We start from the raw sequence: 18,800 nt of genomic DNA on the forward strand, positions 1-18,800 counted from the left end.
TTTTTGCAATTACAAAGATATTAAAATGTATACATTAGTTGATTAACCTGTCCAAAATAAACACTTCGTTTAGAGACTAAACATTAATTTATGACAGAGATTAGGTAAAGGAAGAAAATGCTCGTTCACAAAGGTTAGCTTCTCAAGAATTCATTCCGTCACCTTCTACCAAACAACAATTACTCATAACACACAACAGTCGAACGGCGAATGAAGTTGCCGCAGCAAATAATTATAATTATTCAATGAAAGATTGAAATTCTAATTCTGACACAAAAGGAACTGTCACTTTTCATGGCCGCCTCAACAACGTGATGCGAACTGTGTGGAGCGCGTTCATTTTGCTGGTTTCTATACTACAGGGTAAAGTATATTTAATGTGTATGTATTTATTGAACCTTGTCTAATGCCAATGAAAAAGGGTGCTCACTCAAACTCAAACTCAACCTCAAACTACTAAAACAACAGAAAGGAAAGCATACCAACACCTGTTTCAAAACAACGTCTGTGACCGCCATTTTCTTTTTATGACCAAACGTGCTTTCAAGAGAAAAAGGAAGCAACAACAAATTTATCCTCTTTTTTATTTTAAAACAAGTAAAACTTCCAGCATACTATTATTCTTCGATCTTTTCCATATGTTCGCTAGTATATATCCGAACAAAAAAATACTGGTTGTCTATGTGGAAACCTAACAGCTTGAAATGTGCGCAATGATAATTTAATAAATCAGAGAACCTCTAGTTCCTAAAAGTAGAAAACTGGAATGACTCTTCCTTCAAAATACCAAGAAGAGGCATATAGGACGCAACTTATTTCAGACTAGAGTATTCTTGGACGACCAGAAAGACAGATAAAGCATTGACGCGAGCGGAATCGATCGTCTTCTTCGTTTGTCTGGAAATTTCTGTTGCTTCCGCTTTTAGACCGAACAATGAGAAAAAATGATAAAAGGGAAGATATCACGGCATATACTTTTATTTAGTAGCGGCAAAATCATCCTTATCTCCGAAATAAAAATGTCAGAAAGTTCTTTTCTTCTGAGAAAACACTATAATAAACTAAGCCAACTCTACCTCTTCATTTGAAAGTGTATTGGAGGGTGAAGTCTAACCATTCGTCGACAAGGAGATGATCTGAATAATAGTTTGTTCTGAAAAAAGCAATGGCATGAACTGTACATTAGACATGAAGAAATAATGATTACAATTTTGTTGATCCGTGTTGCGCTCTTGAGGGGAATTTATATGAACTGAAAGAGAATCGGAGACGAGTATGTATTAGTTATTATCAAATATATAAGAACAGCTATCAACTGCTAGCTCGAAGTTTGCATATTTAACATGGCGCCGAATTTTCTTCCGCCTTTCTTTTTCTATTTCTAAATTGTTTCATGGTGAGCAGATTAGCCTTAGCTCACCACTTGTACTGTTGGCTTGGAGGAGTGAATAGTACATGACGAGTGTGAAGAAAATACTGCTCTCTTCCGACAAACATTGGAAAGCATCCCAAATTATTCTATATATAGCTTTCTTGACCGAACAAGCGTGGTCATTAAAAAAAGTTGTTATTTGCCCAAAATCTCTTTGGGCAAATGAATCTCCTAGTGGATCATTATACTGTGGGACCTCCATATAACGAAGGGCCAAGAAACTTGCAAAATTTGTTCGCTATAACGAGGTTTCGATATATCGAGGTTATTTTTCACATAATTTCAATTCAAAGTAGACAGACTGCAAACTATCTTAGTTGCTAAAAAATATATATCTACGTGTGGCAACTGTTCATCAGTAGGATGCCTAAAATGCGTGCAATTCCACAATTGGTTCGGCTCCATTAAATCCTATACTAATTGCAGAACATTTTAGGAGGAGCCACCTACCATGGGAGCACAGTCACGGACAATGTATAAGTGAGGAAAATAACGCAAAGTAAAATTAAGACGTTAATAAACGAACTAAATGTACTCGTCAATTAAATATAAATAAACAAATAATGCGCGCGCTCAAAATAAAATTGTACACGCACACGTACCTAGATACAACTGAAATACAACACCATGCAATAAATAAGTAATGTAAGGGTACGATGGTGCAATTCAAGCCTGGATTGCTAATCTCATCTCCCGCAGGGCTGCACCATGCTTCTCGACGATAAGACCATGGCGATTGAAGAATTTATTAAATGATTTCTGAAGTAGAACGCGAAAAATAAAATACTTCCGAGGATTGAATGCACGCAGGTACGTGCATGAGGGTATAGCAGGACTATAAATACGGGATTGGAGCAGAACACTCCTTTATAGCTTAGTTTTCAGCCAGCGGAGCAGTCAAGAAGGGATCGAAATCCCCCATCCTCCCCCCACCATTTGTCTACACAAAATTCTCGTGCGTCTTTCAACACTGCTACCCTAAGCCAAGCTGTTCCAGCCTGGCTTAGACTGCTGAGCAATATTATATCCATATCTTATTTAACTAAGCATGAATGAGAGTCTTGTGAAATAGATTTCTATTGCAGTAATAGGAGTAAAGAAAATCATTCGTTATATCGAGGTTCCACCGTAATTTGTCATATTACTAAGGAATAGCCAGGATTTTTTGAGAGGTACGCACGATTTTCCAAATCCCCTTGTCGCTCCCGCACCGCACTTTTCAGTGCCAAATCTTTTTCAGTAAAGGAGGAGAGGTTAAAGCTTTTTGACTGACCATGAGTTGTAAAATTTTGCCCCTTTGGGTTTATTGACTGAAGCAGGTCAATCGATTATCACTAATAAAACCACAGGTAAGGGAAAACTATGATTTTTCAACTACAAAAAAACCTGTCATATAGATAAAGGGGCATTAGGGTATTTATGTTTTAGTAGCATAAAGTCTTGCTTTTTCCGTCACCAGGTACTGATGCATGTTATCCTAATCCGTGTGCAAACAATGGAACATGTCTGGGTGAATTGAACAACTACACTTGCATTTGTGCCCCTGGCTTTCAAGGAGTGAACTGCACAATCAGTAAGTACTCTGCAGCGATCTACACATAATTTTAGGATGAAATAAATGAAACGCGCTTTAAGCAGTGGCGGATCCAGGGTAGGGGACCGGGGGGGCCAGGCCTTCCCTTTAATTTTTAGACCAAACTGAGGCCCGAAGGGCCGAAAAAAATTTTGTCGAGACCTGCCTCCCCCCCACTTATTTCAGGGTATGGGTGACCAGGTCTCCCCCTTATCTAAAGGTCTGGATCCGCCAGGGTTTAGTGTAATTCGTTCTCAGGCTCCTACGATTACGCGAAGCAACATGTATTTATTACTGTAAGTGCAAACAATTGCTCGTAGTTCCACTAAATTTTGACAGTTTTGAGGTCATGCAAATTTAAGTTAAACTGGATACTGAGGAAGAGAGAGGGGGACAGTATCAGTTAGATGTTCCCATTCGAAGTGGAAAATTACAAGACATTGAGGTGAAAAAAAGCTTGAAAGAGTGATTTAGTATCGTTTTAAACGGAGTTTCAATATTCCATTAAAGATCGTCAAAGAAAGTAAAAAACCCACCCGAAAACTAACCACAAAGATAAAGAATTGATGAGGAAAGTAGGTTCTCCCACGCATTAAATTGTTGTGGAGTAGTTATTAAGGTTTGAATTACATTAGAAGCGTTAAAGAGTGGACAAAATCTCTGGTCATCCAGGCATTTGACTGGACAAAGCATTTTTTGACTGGACACTGTCCGTTGACCGGCCATTATTTCAAGTCTGATAAATATATTGTAAGTGCAACTCTTAATGTCACGGTATGTTTGCTTAAATTTGTTTCTCAGATACGTTTTATCTCGTCATTCCGAAACATTTTCTTTACTTTAAAGTTGAGTGAAAAAAATAGTCTACCCAACAAGATTAATGCAAAAACGTCATACCAACGTTTACATAAAAAAAGAAAAACGATTAATTTTCTTCTCCGATAGTGGCTGGAAAATTGAATTTTTTTAACTGTTGTTTATTTGTTGAATGTTACACCATAAAGTCAGTTGCTTCGCCTGTAGGTTCCAAGGGGTCATCAAACCCTGAAACAATTTCAAAATTTTGTCCCTTCTTCTCGAAATAATTATACTTACTTAAATTCATCGTTTGCTATCGTTTTAAAGTAACCATCAGTTTTCAAATCTTCGCTAAATTATGCTTAATCAAAAGAACTTCAGAGAAGTCGCAACGGCGTTTTCATTTAATCGTCAACAACTTGATTGGAAGCTCACATTTCAACTCTACATGCGCAATCAAAATCGCTCAAAAGCAAACACGCCACCCTTCCATTATGCGAGAGGTGTGTGGCAAGGCTGTATCTTAAGTCCACTGCAAGGCAAGGCTACATCTTAAGTCCACTGCTTTTAATCTTTATACACAGGTATTTCGAGAAAGGTTGTCGGAAAAAGTGCACGCGACAATCCCGAAAGGTATTGTGGGTGGTTTTGAGTTCACTGTTCTTCAAAGAAATTTGAAAGAATGGCACGAGAGGCCATGGACGTATGTTTGCGACTGCTAAAGGAAAGCAACAAAGTTAGATTCAACAGCTACAGTGTCAGGAACAGTATATTGATCATATCCCATATTACCTTTCGGGATTGTCGCGTGCACATTTTTTCCAACAACCTTTCTCGAAATAGCTGTATAAGCGACCCACATTCCGCATTTGAAAATATATTATCTGATCCTTTTGTTTTGCCAAACAGTGCAAAATTAAATTGACTTTTTTATGCAGATGATTTAATCATATTATCGCGATCCAAAACAGGATTACAAAATTGCCTTGATAAGCTGTCTTCCTACTGTAATTCGTGGATGATAAAAATCAATCTCAATAAAACTAAGATTATGGTCTTTCAGAACCGTGCCAGGAAAAAGTAACCTCAAACTAATGATAGAACTTGGTACTAATATACAATCAAACTACCAGAGATAATAGGAAATGCCCTCTTTGTGGATGTAATCAAATAGAAGACGAAGTTCACTTTCTCATTGTTCTAAATACTCATCAGTGGCACCCAATGTCAATTTTCGAAATAATCTGTTCGGAAGACGATTTGAGATCTAGAATTTTCGGAACATTTGTTGTAAAATTTCTTACTTGCCCGCCTCTCCTAGGATTTTCGAACATCTAAAATATCGTGTCATGATTGTCCATTTATAACAGATTTTTACCCTAAAAAGGTCACTTAGAATTTTCGGGAGCCTTTTATCTGGTTGAAATTTTCCAAAGGGTAAGTTTTGATCCCTATAATTTTCGGATCACCTTTACCGTAAAAGTCCTCAACTTCCTACTTTCCTGGCTGTTTCAAACTTGAAAATATCAGCTGCTCTGTTTCCTGACCATATTTCAAACGTTCTAGGATACCATAACGTCTGCGCGCAAAATATTAAAACATTTTCAGGCGATGTCTTGGAACGGTGCCAACAGTTTTCTTTCCAAAACGAATTAAAACTATAGTTAAAAAAATGTTCTCTAGAAATTTCTAAAGTTCGGCAGAGTCTAAAAAATATTTGGATAACAATTTCATCCATCTAAGATATTCTATCAGCGTGTTTTTAAATAGAGCTACATATAGATGTACGATTTTTGGAGGTTGTGTCACTTACATATTATTACAAAGTTATTACGATAACTTTTTTTTAAAAAAAGGGTCTTCTGAAAATTTTAGTATGAAGAAAAAACGTTTCCTAGAATTTCCTAATGCCAGAAAGTACATCTACTCCATACCCTCCAACTTTCGATTGTACCGGTGCATGCATCAGGTGAGGGTAGCTAACCGATTGGGATGAGGTGAAAAAGCCACCTAAAACTGAATTTTTCTTCCGAGCCGCCTGTGCCACCGACTGAATAAATACCTTTCTCAACTTTCGACACGATCAAAGAGACATCCGAATAGATAATAGTTTTCAGTGCAGCCACAAATTTGCCAAACAGGCTTCTAAAGCATAGGGGAAACCATTTGAGACACCTCTCACCTGAGCTCATGCATATTTGAGCTTATTTGGAAAAATTTGGTCGTCGAGATCCCCTGGTTCGACTCCCATTCCCCAGATTCTGGTTATTAAATTTGCTCCATTATATGTTCGTTGATATATAATTATTTGCACGGCGTTTAGAGATATATATAAATTATTGTATTTTAGTCAGGACTTTCCATGTCTTTTTCACTTCAGTCACTGATGACCTAGCCAACAAAACATGTTCAGATGGAGTGAATGTCTTCAATTGCACATGCTTGCCTTCCATTTCAATAGACTTGAGCGTCTTGAATCATAGTAAGTGCATTATTATGTCTTAGTATTCAGATTTTTAAATCAATCAGTGAATATAACCGTATTCCAAGCGTATTTGTCGCACCACTGGAAAAGTCGTTTCCTATACGTTAAAGGATATTAGGGACGTTAAGATCCGAGGACGGTGAAGACAATGAAAACGTCGCTTATGAGGAGTGATTCCAAAACCAAATACCTTGTCAAATGCAGGCGCAATCCCCTGGAGATAAATCGAAAATTTCGACGACGATCGTTTACGTCCTCGAGAAAAAACGAAATTTGCAATTCACGTCCTAATCATGCAGTGACTGCAAAGAAATGATGCAGAAGAAAAAAGACAAGTGTGTTGCCTCCCAGCGGTGTGGCCTGGGTGCGAGTCCCGGTGTCGACGCTATATGTAGGTTGAGTTTGTTGTTGGATCTCTCCCTTGCTCTACTGAGAGGTTTTAATTCCAGGTATTCCGGTTTACACTTCTACTAAAAAACCAAACACCAGGTTCCATGTCCAAACCAACCAAGTCAACTGACCAAGAATCCGGTATCCAGTTCCTGGAATCCAGAACCCATGGTCTGGAATCCCGACTCCAAGACTGTCTTGGATTCCGTTACATGAGGCGAGCTGTGCGTATGAAACCGGTGGTTTTTCGACGTTCTCGTTGCCTTTGCCGTCGTCGTTGCTACACCCTGGTAAAAGAGAGAGACTTTATTTTATGACCCCGATTCATGGCTTTTGCATACAGAATTACGTAAATTTTCAATACAAGACCATGGAACTACTTGTTTCGGAAAAACTGTTTGTTCCACTTAATGTATACCGTCCATCTGCAGCTTTCACGATTATGGGTCGCTTCTGGACCAGTTGGAGACGTCAAGTACTAAAATTGTATACCCTGTTTAAGAGTCAGGACCCTGAAAACTATACCCTGTGAAACGGCAGATATCCGTCCAGGCTAAATAAGGGAGTAACACACACACACACCCCCTTCCTGGGCCAACTAATTGGAATAAGAAAAATTTAATTTGGCATTATATCAGGAAATGACCAGTCTTGGAATGTATATGTTCATAGAAGTTTGGTGCCTGTATCAAAAATCCCACAACTCGCTAGCTAAGCCGCTGGAATGTTATGATTATTATAAGTGTTTCCATGTCTGTTTCTTCTCAGACATCTATGACTGTTATCTAAACCCGTGTCTAAACAATGGAACTTGCATTGATGGACTGAACGACTACAATTGCTCGTGCGTGCCTGGCCTTGTAAGGGAGAACTGCTCTGATAGTAAGTTTAACAATATCGTATCACAGTATAAACATCAGGTATTCAAGTGCGCATATAACCGTTTTCCAAGTAATTACATATTTGCGCTCAACAGCATTTCGTTTCTGCCGGAAAAGTCGCTCTCTATAGCTCTTTTTATAATTTTAAAGAAGAACCTCTCTGTTCTTGTATGGGAAAGGTTAAGAGAAAACAGTAATTTGCCTGTTACCAATGTACGTCAAATCGATTCTTCCCTTCCAATTGGTCATACCGTTGTAATATATACTGTAATTCACTATAATTGCGACGTTCAGATATAAATTGTCTATTAACGCCAGACTTTCCATGACCATTTCTGTTTAGACACTCAGTCTGATGACTGTTCTCCAATCCCGTGTCTAAATAATGGAACTTGTATAGAAGAGGCAAATTTCTTCAACTGCACATGCGCGCCTGACTTTGTAAACAAGAGCAGCTCCAATGGTAAGTTTAAATTAAGAGATATAAGTCTTCAGATTTTTAAATTAATCATGAAATATTACCATATTCCAAGTGTACTGCCGCACAACATAGATAGCGTTCTTTTCAAAAATTTGTTTCGCATAACTGTTCAGGATATGAAATTTCTTAAATTATCATGTAACTATAAAGACCACCCTTCAGTATTCCCCCAATATTTTTATTTGGGCCGGCAAAACTAAATTTAAAGATTTTCCCTTTAGTGTCACAGCTCACTCATCAATAAGATTAAGTTTGTTGCTCAAACTACGTCAACTAAAGACTAAGACGATTAGTACGATTCAGTTCTCCTAGTAGTAGGTTTGTTGAGTAATATAGCAGGATATATTCGTAGACCTTAAACTTCCTGACTAATTTGTCTTCGGATCTTCTTTTCGGGTGTACAGTGATTTCTTTAATGAAGATATTGCCTTGCTTCCCGAAGCGTACAACTTTAGGAGTCAAACTTGATCCCCATCATGGCTTACGTAACTGGTGGAATCAGAGTTGAAGAATGCATTTTACGACATAGCTAGCAGAAAGTGATTTTTGTTCATTCTACTCGCGGTTTATAGTCTATCGTTATCTATTTCACTCGTGCTTTTGGGATCTTTGTAAAAAGTCGCGCGTGCCACCATTAGTGCTTCCTCCCAAACCGCCCCACCCCCTAAGTAGTTTTGACACTCTTGCAAGATGGCAGCCCGTAACACAAAGCGCTCGATCTCGATGATCTTACGGAAAAATAGAGGACTGGGAACAGTCTACTATTCCACATGTGCTTTTGGGATCTTTGTAAAAAGTCGCGCGTGCCACCATATATGAAATGTCTAAGGTTGTTGACTCAATTTAATCGCTTAACCAACGGCCAAAATTTAGCCCTTTTTCATGAGCTAAAAAAGCGGTCTGGTACATGGTTTTCACTACCAAGGCTTGTTTTAGCCTGGAAGAGCATTCTTTTTTCTTCAAATTAGCAAAATAAAAATTTTTGGGTAAATGAAATCATGAGCGCTGACAAAGCGAAACAAATGCAAATGTTACACTAAAAGCGGGGGGAAAACGTGACATCTGACCCAAGCATAAACAAATGCGATTTACGGTAGGCGTCATACGGTGGATAAAGTTATTAAAGATAAGAGCTAAAAAAAATCACACTTTTCGCTTGTGGGGAGAGAGGAATCACGAATCCCCTAAAAAAGCCTGCTCAACCCCAAAGTTATATAAGCGATGCGGCACAGGCTGGGCCCGCGGAGCAGTTTTCACAGTGCGGGGGCCGACCACCTCTTTTGAAGTGCAGTTGGTGGGGGGTGTTGAGGACTTTAAAATGGTTTACAGTTACTTACAACTCATCAATCATTTTCTTTTACTAGTTTAACAAACGAGAAAGGAAGTGTAGCCATGCACAGCAGCATCAAAATTTTTTGCGTTTCATTCACATAAAAGATTGCCCGTTCTCTCCTTGCGGTTTAGAACCTTTTCCTGCTGCGATGGTCGCAGGGTTATCCAGCAGAAGTTTGCAGATCGGGGCAATTGGCCATTTCATCTATCATAGAGACTTTTATTTTTGGGCCATCGTAGTTTGATCAAAAGTAAAACACAAACAGCGGTGATAAACATTGTGAGCTTTCGCATCTTTATAAACTTGACGTTTCGTTTCTGGGTCCCCAGCCCCTCCCCCGCTGCGCGGGCCCTGACAGGAGGCATCTTCGCCAACATGCGAATGAATGCAGTCATGTACGGCTGTAATAGACTGCAAAACAGTCCGTATATTTGTGTATTCAAGTACGCGCGAGCAGTCAAACAAAAGGTCTGGAACGGGCCGCTTGAGGCTCGCGCGCTTCGCGCGAGTACGATTCTTACGCCTCGCTTTACCGATTTCTTTACTGATTTTGAGAAAAAAACCCGACTGTTTTGCAGTCTACGGCTGTAACGACAAAAGCTAACAAACTCAAATAGTATAGACTCAACAACAACAACAACAACAACAATAAGATTTATTTGCATGACCATAAACAAAATATTACAGACTCTGTTGTAGTATAGACTCTGTTGTAGTAGCTCTCGAGTACCCCTCGTGCTAGAAGTATTGGTTCCTGTTAGTTAAAGCTTCCAAACCCTCTTGGTGTATTAGCTGACATGACCCTTAAACCTAATGGCCTAAACCGCCTCGGCGAATTATTGTAATCTAAATCCTTATTAGTTTTTGTTTTCTTTCGTATGTTGTACGTCACAGTTTCCGCCTCTCCATTTTGTACAATTTTTTGTATTGTAATTCCAGTATTCCATTTTTTTTTTTTTTGGTTAAAAACGAAAATAAATACATTGCAATTGCTATCATAAATTTAGTAACATCTGAAAACCTGAAGAAGGCTGGTATCGCCAGCCGAAAAATTGTCCTGCAAAAGCAATACACGTATGATCAACTTTGCAGTTAAAAGTCTTTGGACTTTTGTTTGTCAGTTGACACAATTCAGAAAAAGTTTCATTCCGAGGTCATTAAATAGTTATTAAATGAAACAATCCAACGCAGTTTCATTTCATAAATGTTTGAGCACACAGCATGGAAGAATTTTTTTCCTCCTTCTTAAACAACTTGAATGCGAGGGGCAGAGTTACGTGACGTGACATGCTTTGCATGACTGCATTGAAAACTGGTTTGCCTGTGGCAGTTTGACAGTTGTTTGCGTTTGACCGTGTCGGCAAGTGGAATTGTAATATGTCCGTCAGCTGCAGTTATAAATTCAAATACTTCCTTCATTTCCTTCTAAAAGTCATTCCGAGACGTCTTCTGTGAAGGATTATGGAGTCTTAAACTGGAAAAGTCTCAGGTGGGTATCGGATTGAACATTGTTGATGCATTGATTCGCACACCTCGCTTCATGAACTTCAGAAAACGAACAGATTACTCATGTGACCATGTCGTGTTGTACTTTTACCACGTAGTCAGGACTTTTGAACACATAATACTTCAACACAGCTCTAGTCTATACACATTTCGGACCAATATTGCTTCGTGAAGTAACAAAATAACGAAAGGTCTGGTGCCTACCGTAATTCGCATTTGGCTGTGCTTGGGTCAGAGGTCACGTTTTCCCCCGTTTTTAGTGTAACATTTGCATTTGTTTCGCTTTGTCAGCGCTCGTGATTTCATTTACCCAAAAATTTTATTTCACTAATTTGAAAAAAAAATGCTTTTTCAGGCTTAACAAGCCTTAGTGGTGAAAGCCATGTACCAGACCGCTTTTTTAGCTCATGAAAAAAAAGCTGAAAAGGCTAGATTTTGGCCGTTGGTTAAGCGATTTTGGGTCAACAACTGTAGATATTTCTTGAAAAATCTCATGTTGATCAAATCGCGATCTAATTAGTGAAAACTACATAACGAGCCAACTAATCAACAAAACTATGTCATTTTATTAAATTATGAATACTCAATAGAGAATTTGTTCACACGTAAACACCTAATGGTGGCACGCGCGACTTTTTGCAAATGCCGTAAAATTCCGAAAATAAGCCCCTCCATGTATAAGCCCCTCCAAATATAAGCCCCCGAAAATCGTAACGCAAAAATCCCTCCGTTAAATCGCCCCTCCGAATATAAGCCCCCCGGGGGGGTTGTACTTGGAATTTGCCCTCGAATACAAAGTAAAACAAAGCACAAATGGTAAATTTCCTTCCCACTACAAGTTAGCCCAATCGATTTTGAAACGCAAATTTCCCTCTGTACATAAGCTCCTCCGAATATAAGCCCCTCCAAAAATAAGCCCCTCAAAAAGGGCCTTTGAAAAATATAAGCCCCGGGCCTTATTTTCGGAATTTTACGGTAACCCAAAAGCACAAGTGTCTACGAATATATCCTGCTATATTAGTCAACAAACCTACTACTAGGATAACTGAATCGTACTAACCGTCTTAGTCTTTAATTGACGTAGTTTGAACAACAAACTTAAATCTTATTGATAAGTGAGCTGTGATAGTAATTAAAGGGGAAATCTTTAAATTTAGTTTTGTCGGCCCAAATAAGTAATTGTCTTTTTTTTCTTTTCTTTAATCTTTTTTTTTTTTCAAAAAACGTGAACTGATTTAGTTGGGGGAATAGTAAAGGATGGTCCTTTATAGTTACACGATAATTTAAGAAATTTAATATCCTTAACAGTTATGGGAAACGAATTTTTGAGAAGAACGCTATCCATGTTGTGTTTGAAGAAAAAAAGAATGCTCTTTAAGGCTAAACAAACAAGCCTTGGTGGTGAAAGCCATGTACAAGACCGCTTTTTTAGCTCGTGAAAAAGGGCTAAATTTTGGACGTTGGTTCATAAGCGATTTTGAGTCAACAACTTTAAAAAGTTCTTGAAAAATCTCATGTGGATCAAATTGCGATCTAATTAATGGAAACCATAGAGAAATGATAGTAAACATTTGACGTGCCATTAAATTTTAGTAGCAAACTTTATTTTAAAATATACGAGCCACGGAATATGACTCTAATTTCGCATGATTTTTGCCAATTTTAGGCCTCGAGAAGAAAAAACTCCGTTAAAGAAATATTGTTTAATCGATTGGATATAAACCAACGATTTTGTAACTATGGCTCACAGGGGTTTATTTTGGCGAGGTCTGAGGCCAGGGGGGCATTTCTTGAAACTCCCAATAATTAACGGGCCCAAAAAGCTGTTCTTGTTTTCACCAGTTCAAGATAGAGGTTTCAATAGTTTTTGAGAAAACATCATAAAACCATCAGTTAGCAAAACAAAATTGACGGGTTTGCTATTTAGAACCCGTGCTCTTATCCTTTTAGATTTTGATTTGAATATTCCATTTCGGGCCCGCAAAGTTACTGGGACTTTCGAGGAACGGGCCCCAGGTTCTTTTCTGGCTATTTCCACGTCTAGTTGAAAATTACGTGGAGCCACTCTTATTACTGTTTCCGTTTTTGCTCTTCAAACGATGTAATTAAGTGTAAACAATTACATCCCATCCATTCGAAAATTGTCCAATTTTTTCAAGCAAGGAGATCACCGCTCCTCAAGCTAAATGGGGCCACTACGATTGTAGCTGATTTCGGGTCGCCGCTTTCGAGTAAAATCTGATGTTAACTTATTGGCAGAAATGAATTAAACAAATTCTATAGTTAAAATAGACTATCAGCCACCGCCTTGGCTCATTCATGCATTATTCGCTCATTCATTATTACGCCAAAGCGTAATAATGGCGAATGAAGGAACAAGTCTCACGATTGGAAAAGTCTGCCGCGTCCAGTATCTTACCGTTTTTCGTCTCATTTGGTTATACGGATGAAAAATTGATCTCGGGCTCAAGACGTAAAGCTATCGATATTGAGAGCTTTGTCCCAGGTGAAGACGAGTCTCTGGCCACAGCAGAAACTAGGTTCTAGGAGTCAAGTCTATTCGGAGGGAGCAAAGTTAATGCTGATTTCTGACCAGGCAGAAGACTTCGTTAAAAACTGTCCTTTTAAAAACGCTGGTTTACATCCGGGATCTTGAATAAATCGACTGTGTGAGGAATTTTGATGTGCACTGGGTTTTTCTTATGTGGAGAACGCGCGAGTTTTTTCTGAGTCATTTGACGATATTTTGGCCTGTGTAAAATGTGGGAATATTATGAGCGTTTTTCGAGGTGTTATCATTGCCGCGAAATGCGTTTGCGCGGCCAAGATAGAGTGGTTAAGTGGGGGCGCGCCCGGCTCTCTTTCCCTCCCTTTACTGATATATTGAATTTTCATTTTTTGTTATTTCAATTTTCTCCAATTTTTTCACTACACGAAAATGGTTGGAAATTGGTTTACGGAATTGGTATTCTTTGTTTGAAGGCCGTTAAATTCGCTTGATGGAATAATTCCCAGCTTCGTCACGTGGTAGGCTGCGCAGACTGTCAACCAACGTGCTTTCATTCACTCTTTGTTTCTCTATTTATTGTATTAGAGTTTCTATTCCTTGTATGCTTGGTGTCCCTGATTCGAGTCGTACCTTTTTTACTTTTTTTTTTTACATTTTTACCGGTATAACTAAAGGTCGGAGTCAAAAATCAAATCAAAGCTGAACGAACTCATGCCTTTAACCACTTTCCAAGTGTCGTGTATTCTTTTCGTAAGCCACACTCTACTCCTAGAACCATTCCAGATCAATCGGCTAAGCTTCTCTATCTCCAAAGACTCTTGAGAACGTCCTGTTGCCGGACGGCCACGATGCTCTTCTGAACCTCCATGATCAAAACATTATTTTTTGCGTCTTCTTAAAACGTAACCACTCAAACAACACAAACAGTGAATGGTAATCGTATTCCAAGTACATAGGCGCACGACTTCACTCGCTCCTTTACAAAAAGTCGTTTTGCAGAAGTTACATATCCAAGTTTCCTTACCTTTTTTAAATCTTAATAGGAAAAATCCTCTATACAAGGAAAAAAGCAACTTAATTACTCCGGCGGAGCGCGAAGTAAAGGATTCGCGACGCTCAGGAATGTATCAAAGTTGACTTTCTTTGACAAGATTGGGCACGCAAAGTCTGTAGGTTTTCGGTTTTATTCGGCTATTTAACGAAGTGAGAGCCGAATTAGTTCGCGATATCTCGAGATCACTTCGATTTCTTTGATTTATTCTTTAACTTTTTCGAGGAGGAAAGAAGTATTATTTTGGCCTTCCCGGGGTTTGAACTGACTCACCTGTGTGACCTTCAGATCAGAGGAGACTCTAAGTTGAGGGATTAGCCGATTGCGCTACTGCGACCCGCGATATGAAAAAAAGTTATGAAATGATTCACTAGTTTCGGAACAACATTGGGCGTGCAAGTTCGTGACTTTTCGGCTTGTTTCGGCTATTTCACGAAAATGAGACCCGACTACTTCGTGATATCTTGACATCACTCCGAGTTTAGTCTTTAATTTACTAGAGGAATTAAGAGAAGGTATTACGTGGCCGCGCAGACACACGAAATTTCTCTTCAAGTGTTGAACAACATTTCACGAGTGAGCCCTCCTTTCAAACTGTTTTATGATGAATTTAAAGTTACAAAATGCTGCACAAAGACATTTTGTCTGAAGTTTCAAAAGAATTTCCCACGTGGAGTACCCATGTGGAATAAAACTGAGTGCCTTCAATCGATGCGAACAAGTGAATCTTGTATAATTATGTGTTCCTTGTAGATATGGATATTTTATTGTCGTCAATCCTTACCATGTTTTTTTTTTCTTCAGACACTGATGACTGTTATCCAAACCCGTGTCTAAACAATGGAACATGTACAGACGGAGTAAATGACTACAACTGCACTTGCGTGCCTGGTTTTGTAGGAAAGAATTGCTCAAATAGTAAGTCTTTAAAAATCAAGTCTTTACCAGGATTGAGATTTTCGGATTAACACTGCACAGTGTGTGGTAATCGTATTCCAAGTACATTGGCGCTCGCTCTTTTTAAAAACGTCGTTTTGCATAAGTTACAGATCCAAGTTTTCTTACCCCTTTTAAAACTTAATAGGGAAATTCCTCTATACAACGAAAAAGGCAACTTAATTCATATTTATGCCATGGCCACTTTTAATTTTCGCAAGAGAATTTCCCGTGTGGAGTGCCCATGTGCAATAAAACTGAGTGCTTTCAATTGATGGGAGAAGTGAATGTTGTATAATTATGTGTTCCTTATAGATATGGATATTTTATTGTGGTCAATCCTTACCATGTCCCTTTTTTGCTTCAGACACTGATGACTGTTATACAAACCCGTGTCTAAACAACGGAACATGTACAGACGGAGTGAATGACTACAACTGCACTTGCGTGCCTGGCTTTGTAGGAAAGAATTGCTCAAATAGTAAGTTTTTAAAAGTCAAGTCTTTACCAGGATGGAGATTTTCGGATTAACAGTGAACAGTGAATGGTAATCGTATTCCAAGTACATCGGCGCACGACTTCTCTCGCTCCTTTCCAAGGTAGTTCGGGATATGAAAAAATAGTTATGAAATGATTCACTAGTTTCGGGACAAGATTGGGCGTGCAAGTTCGTGACTTTTCGGCTTGTTTCGGCTATTTCACGAAAATGAGACCCGACTACTTCGTGATATCTTGATATTACTACGAGTTTGGTCTATTTTATTGTCGTCAATCCTTACCATGTCCTTTTTCTTCTTCAGACACTGATGACTGTTATCCAAACCCGTGTCTAAACAATGGAACATGTACAGACGGAGTGAATGACTACAACTGCACTTGCGTGCCTGGCTTTGTAGGAAAGAATTGCTCAAATAGTAAGTCCCTAAAAATCAAGTCTTTAAAAGGATTGAGATTTTTGGATTAACACTGGAAAGTAAATGATAATCGTATTCCAAGCACATCGGCGGACGACCTCGCTTGCTTCTTTAGAAAGAGTTGTTTTGGATAAGTTACAGATCCAAGTTTCCTTACCTCTTTTAAAACTTATTAAGAGCATCCCTCTATGCAAGGAAAAATTCAAACTTATTTATATTTCTGCTATGGCCATTTTAAATTTGAGCAAGACTAGTTTTAAAAGAATTTAATAATAATAATAATAATAATAATAATAATAATAATAATAATAATAATAATGATAATAATAATAACGGTTAAAGAATCAGTACATCCATGGTATGGCTCTTCGCCTGATATAAGAGTAAAGTAAGGAAATAAAAAAAATAAAAAAAAAATCTGAATTGTAAACTTTTACAAAGGTAGGTAATAAACAGTGAAATGTAATTATACAGCACTCCCTTGTGAAGTGGCCATGTGGAATAAAACTGAATGCCTTCAATTGATTCGACAAGTGAATCTCGCGTAAATACGAAGATATTAGCTTGTTAGCTACTCTACAATTCGAATATAAATAAAGTTTTATGTTATGTTATGTTATGTTACGTGTTCCTTGTAGATATGTATATTTTATTGTCGTCAATCCATACCATGTCCTTTTTTTTCTTTAGACACTGACGACTGTTATCCAAACCCGTGTCTAAACAACGGAACATGTACTGACGGAGTGAATCACTACAACTGCACTTGCGTGCCTGGCTTTGTAGGAAAGAATTGCTCAAATAGTAAGTCTTTAAAAATTAAGTCTTTAAAAGGATTTAGCTTGTCAGATTAATACTGAACAGTGAAAGTTAATGGTATTACAAGTACATCGGCGCACGACCTCGTTAGTTTCTTTTGAAAAAGTCGTTTTACATAAGGTACAGATCCAAGTTTCCTCACCCTTTTTAAAACTTAATAAGAGCATCCCTCTATACAAGCTAAGGAAAAAGGCAAATTAATTCATAATATGCCATGGCCATTCTTAATTTGGGCAAGATTAGTCTCTAAAGAATTTCCCGTGTGGAGTGCTTTTGTGGAGTAAAATTGAATGCCTTCAATTGATGCGAACAAGTGAATCTTGTATAATTATGTGTTCCTCGTCAATCCTTACCATTTCTTCAGACACTGATGACTGTTATCCAAACCCGTGTCTAAACAACGGAACATGTACAGACGGAGTGAATGACTACAACTGCACTTGCGTGCCTGGCTTTGTAGGAAAGAATTGCTCGAATAGTAAGTCTTTAAAAATCAAGTCTTTACGAGGATTGAGATTTTCGGATTAACAGTGAACAGTGAATTTTAATCGTATTCTAAGTACATCGGCGCACGACTTCGCTCGCTCTTTTTAAAAAAGTCCTTTTGCATAAGTTACATATCCAAGTTTTCTTACCTCATTTAAAACTTACTAGGGAAATTCCTTTATACAAGGAAAATGGCAACCTTATTCATATTTATGCCATGGCCATTTTTAATTTGAGCAAGATTAGTTTCTAAAGAATTTCCCGTGTGGAGTGCCTATGTGGAATAAGACTGAGTGCCTTCAATTGATGGGAAAAGTGAATCTTGTATAATTATGTGTTCGTTGTAGATATGTATATTTTATTGTCGTCAATCTTAACCATGTTTTTTTTTTCTTCAGACACTGATGACTGTTATCCAAACCCGTGTCTAAACAATGGAACATGTACAGACGGAGTGAATGACTACAACTGCACTTGCGTGCCTGGCTTTGTAGGAAAGAATTGCTCAAATAGTAAGTCTTTAAAATCAAGTCTTTACCAGGATTGAGTTTTTCGGATTATTACTGCACAGTGAATGGTAATCGTATTCCGAGTACATCGGCGCTCGACTTCGCTCGCTCTTTTTAAAAAATTCGTTTTGCACAAGTTACAGATCCAAGTTTCCTTACCTCTTTTAAAACTCAATATGGAAATTCCTCTATACGAGGAAAAAGGGAACTTAATAAAGGGGTGATGAATGGTCCATTAAAATTTTTAACTGCTCGCAAAATTTTACCTTTGCACGATTTGCTCGCAAAATTTAAACGAGTGCTCGCTTGCTCGTGCTTTAAAAAGTTTTGCAGTTGCTCGCATGCTCGCTTTCGTGTCAGCATTGCTCGAAATTTTGTAAATGCTTCTTTGGGTTAAAGTAAATGTAATTCTGTATGGTGCTTAATTCCTATATTTATATGGATATCAAGTTCAGTGGAAATGCACGCGATAAATGACAACGATAAATAATAAATTAGCTAATCTAGCTTTATATGGTTATATATCAGGTTGCTGGTTTTCAGTGTCACACCATTCAAAATAGATCAAAATAAAAGTCAAAACCGTTCAATATGGTGAAAACCAACAATATGTTGTTCTTCTTGTGACCTTTGCTTTCTGATCCGTACGTACACGTGCGTGATGAAGTGAAGCGGAAATGTGACGTCATTTGGCATC

At 38.2% G+C, this 18,800-nt stretch overlaps 1 protein-coding gene across 1 annotated transcript in view; it reads left to right on the top strand.

Annotated features, from left to right (window-relative positions):
• Positions 1 to 300: 300 nt before the first annotated feature.
• The window catches only part of LOC140926431 (uncharacterized), a gene marked incomplete at its 3' end in the record, with an annotated part of 67,874 nt that continues 49,374 nt past the window's right edge, over positions 301 to 18,800 (top strand). The window contains exons 1-6 of the mRNA XM_073376172.1: positions 301 to 363; positions 2,892 to 3,005; positions 6,199 to 6,285; positions 7,447 to 7,560; positions 7,903 to 8,022; positions 17,473 to 17,517. Coding sequence (XP_073232273.1) covers positions 315 to 363; positions 2,892 to 3,005; positions 6,199 to 6,285; positions 7,447 to 7,560; positions 7,903 to 8,022; positions 17,473 to 17,517 — 529 coding nt within the window. The remainder of the gene's footprint in view (positions 364 to 2,891; positions 3,006 to 6,198; positions 6,286 to 7,446; positions 7,561 to 7,902; positions 8,023 to 17,472; positions 17,518 to 18,800) is intronic.

Source organism: Porites lutea, chromosome 2, assembly GCF_958299795.1.
Source record: "Porites lutea chromosome 2, jaPorLute2.1, whole genome shotgun sequence".
NCBI classification, from domain to species: Eukaryota; Metazoa; Cnidaria; class Anthozoa; order Scleractinia; family Poritidae; genus Porites; species Porites lutea.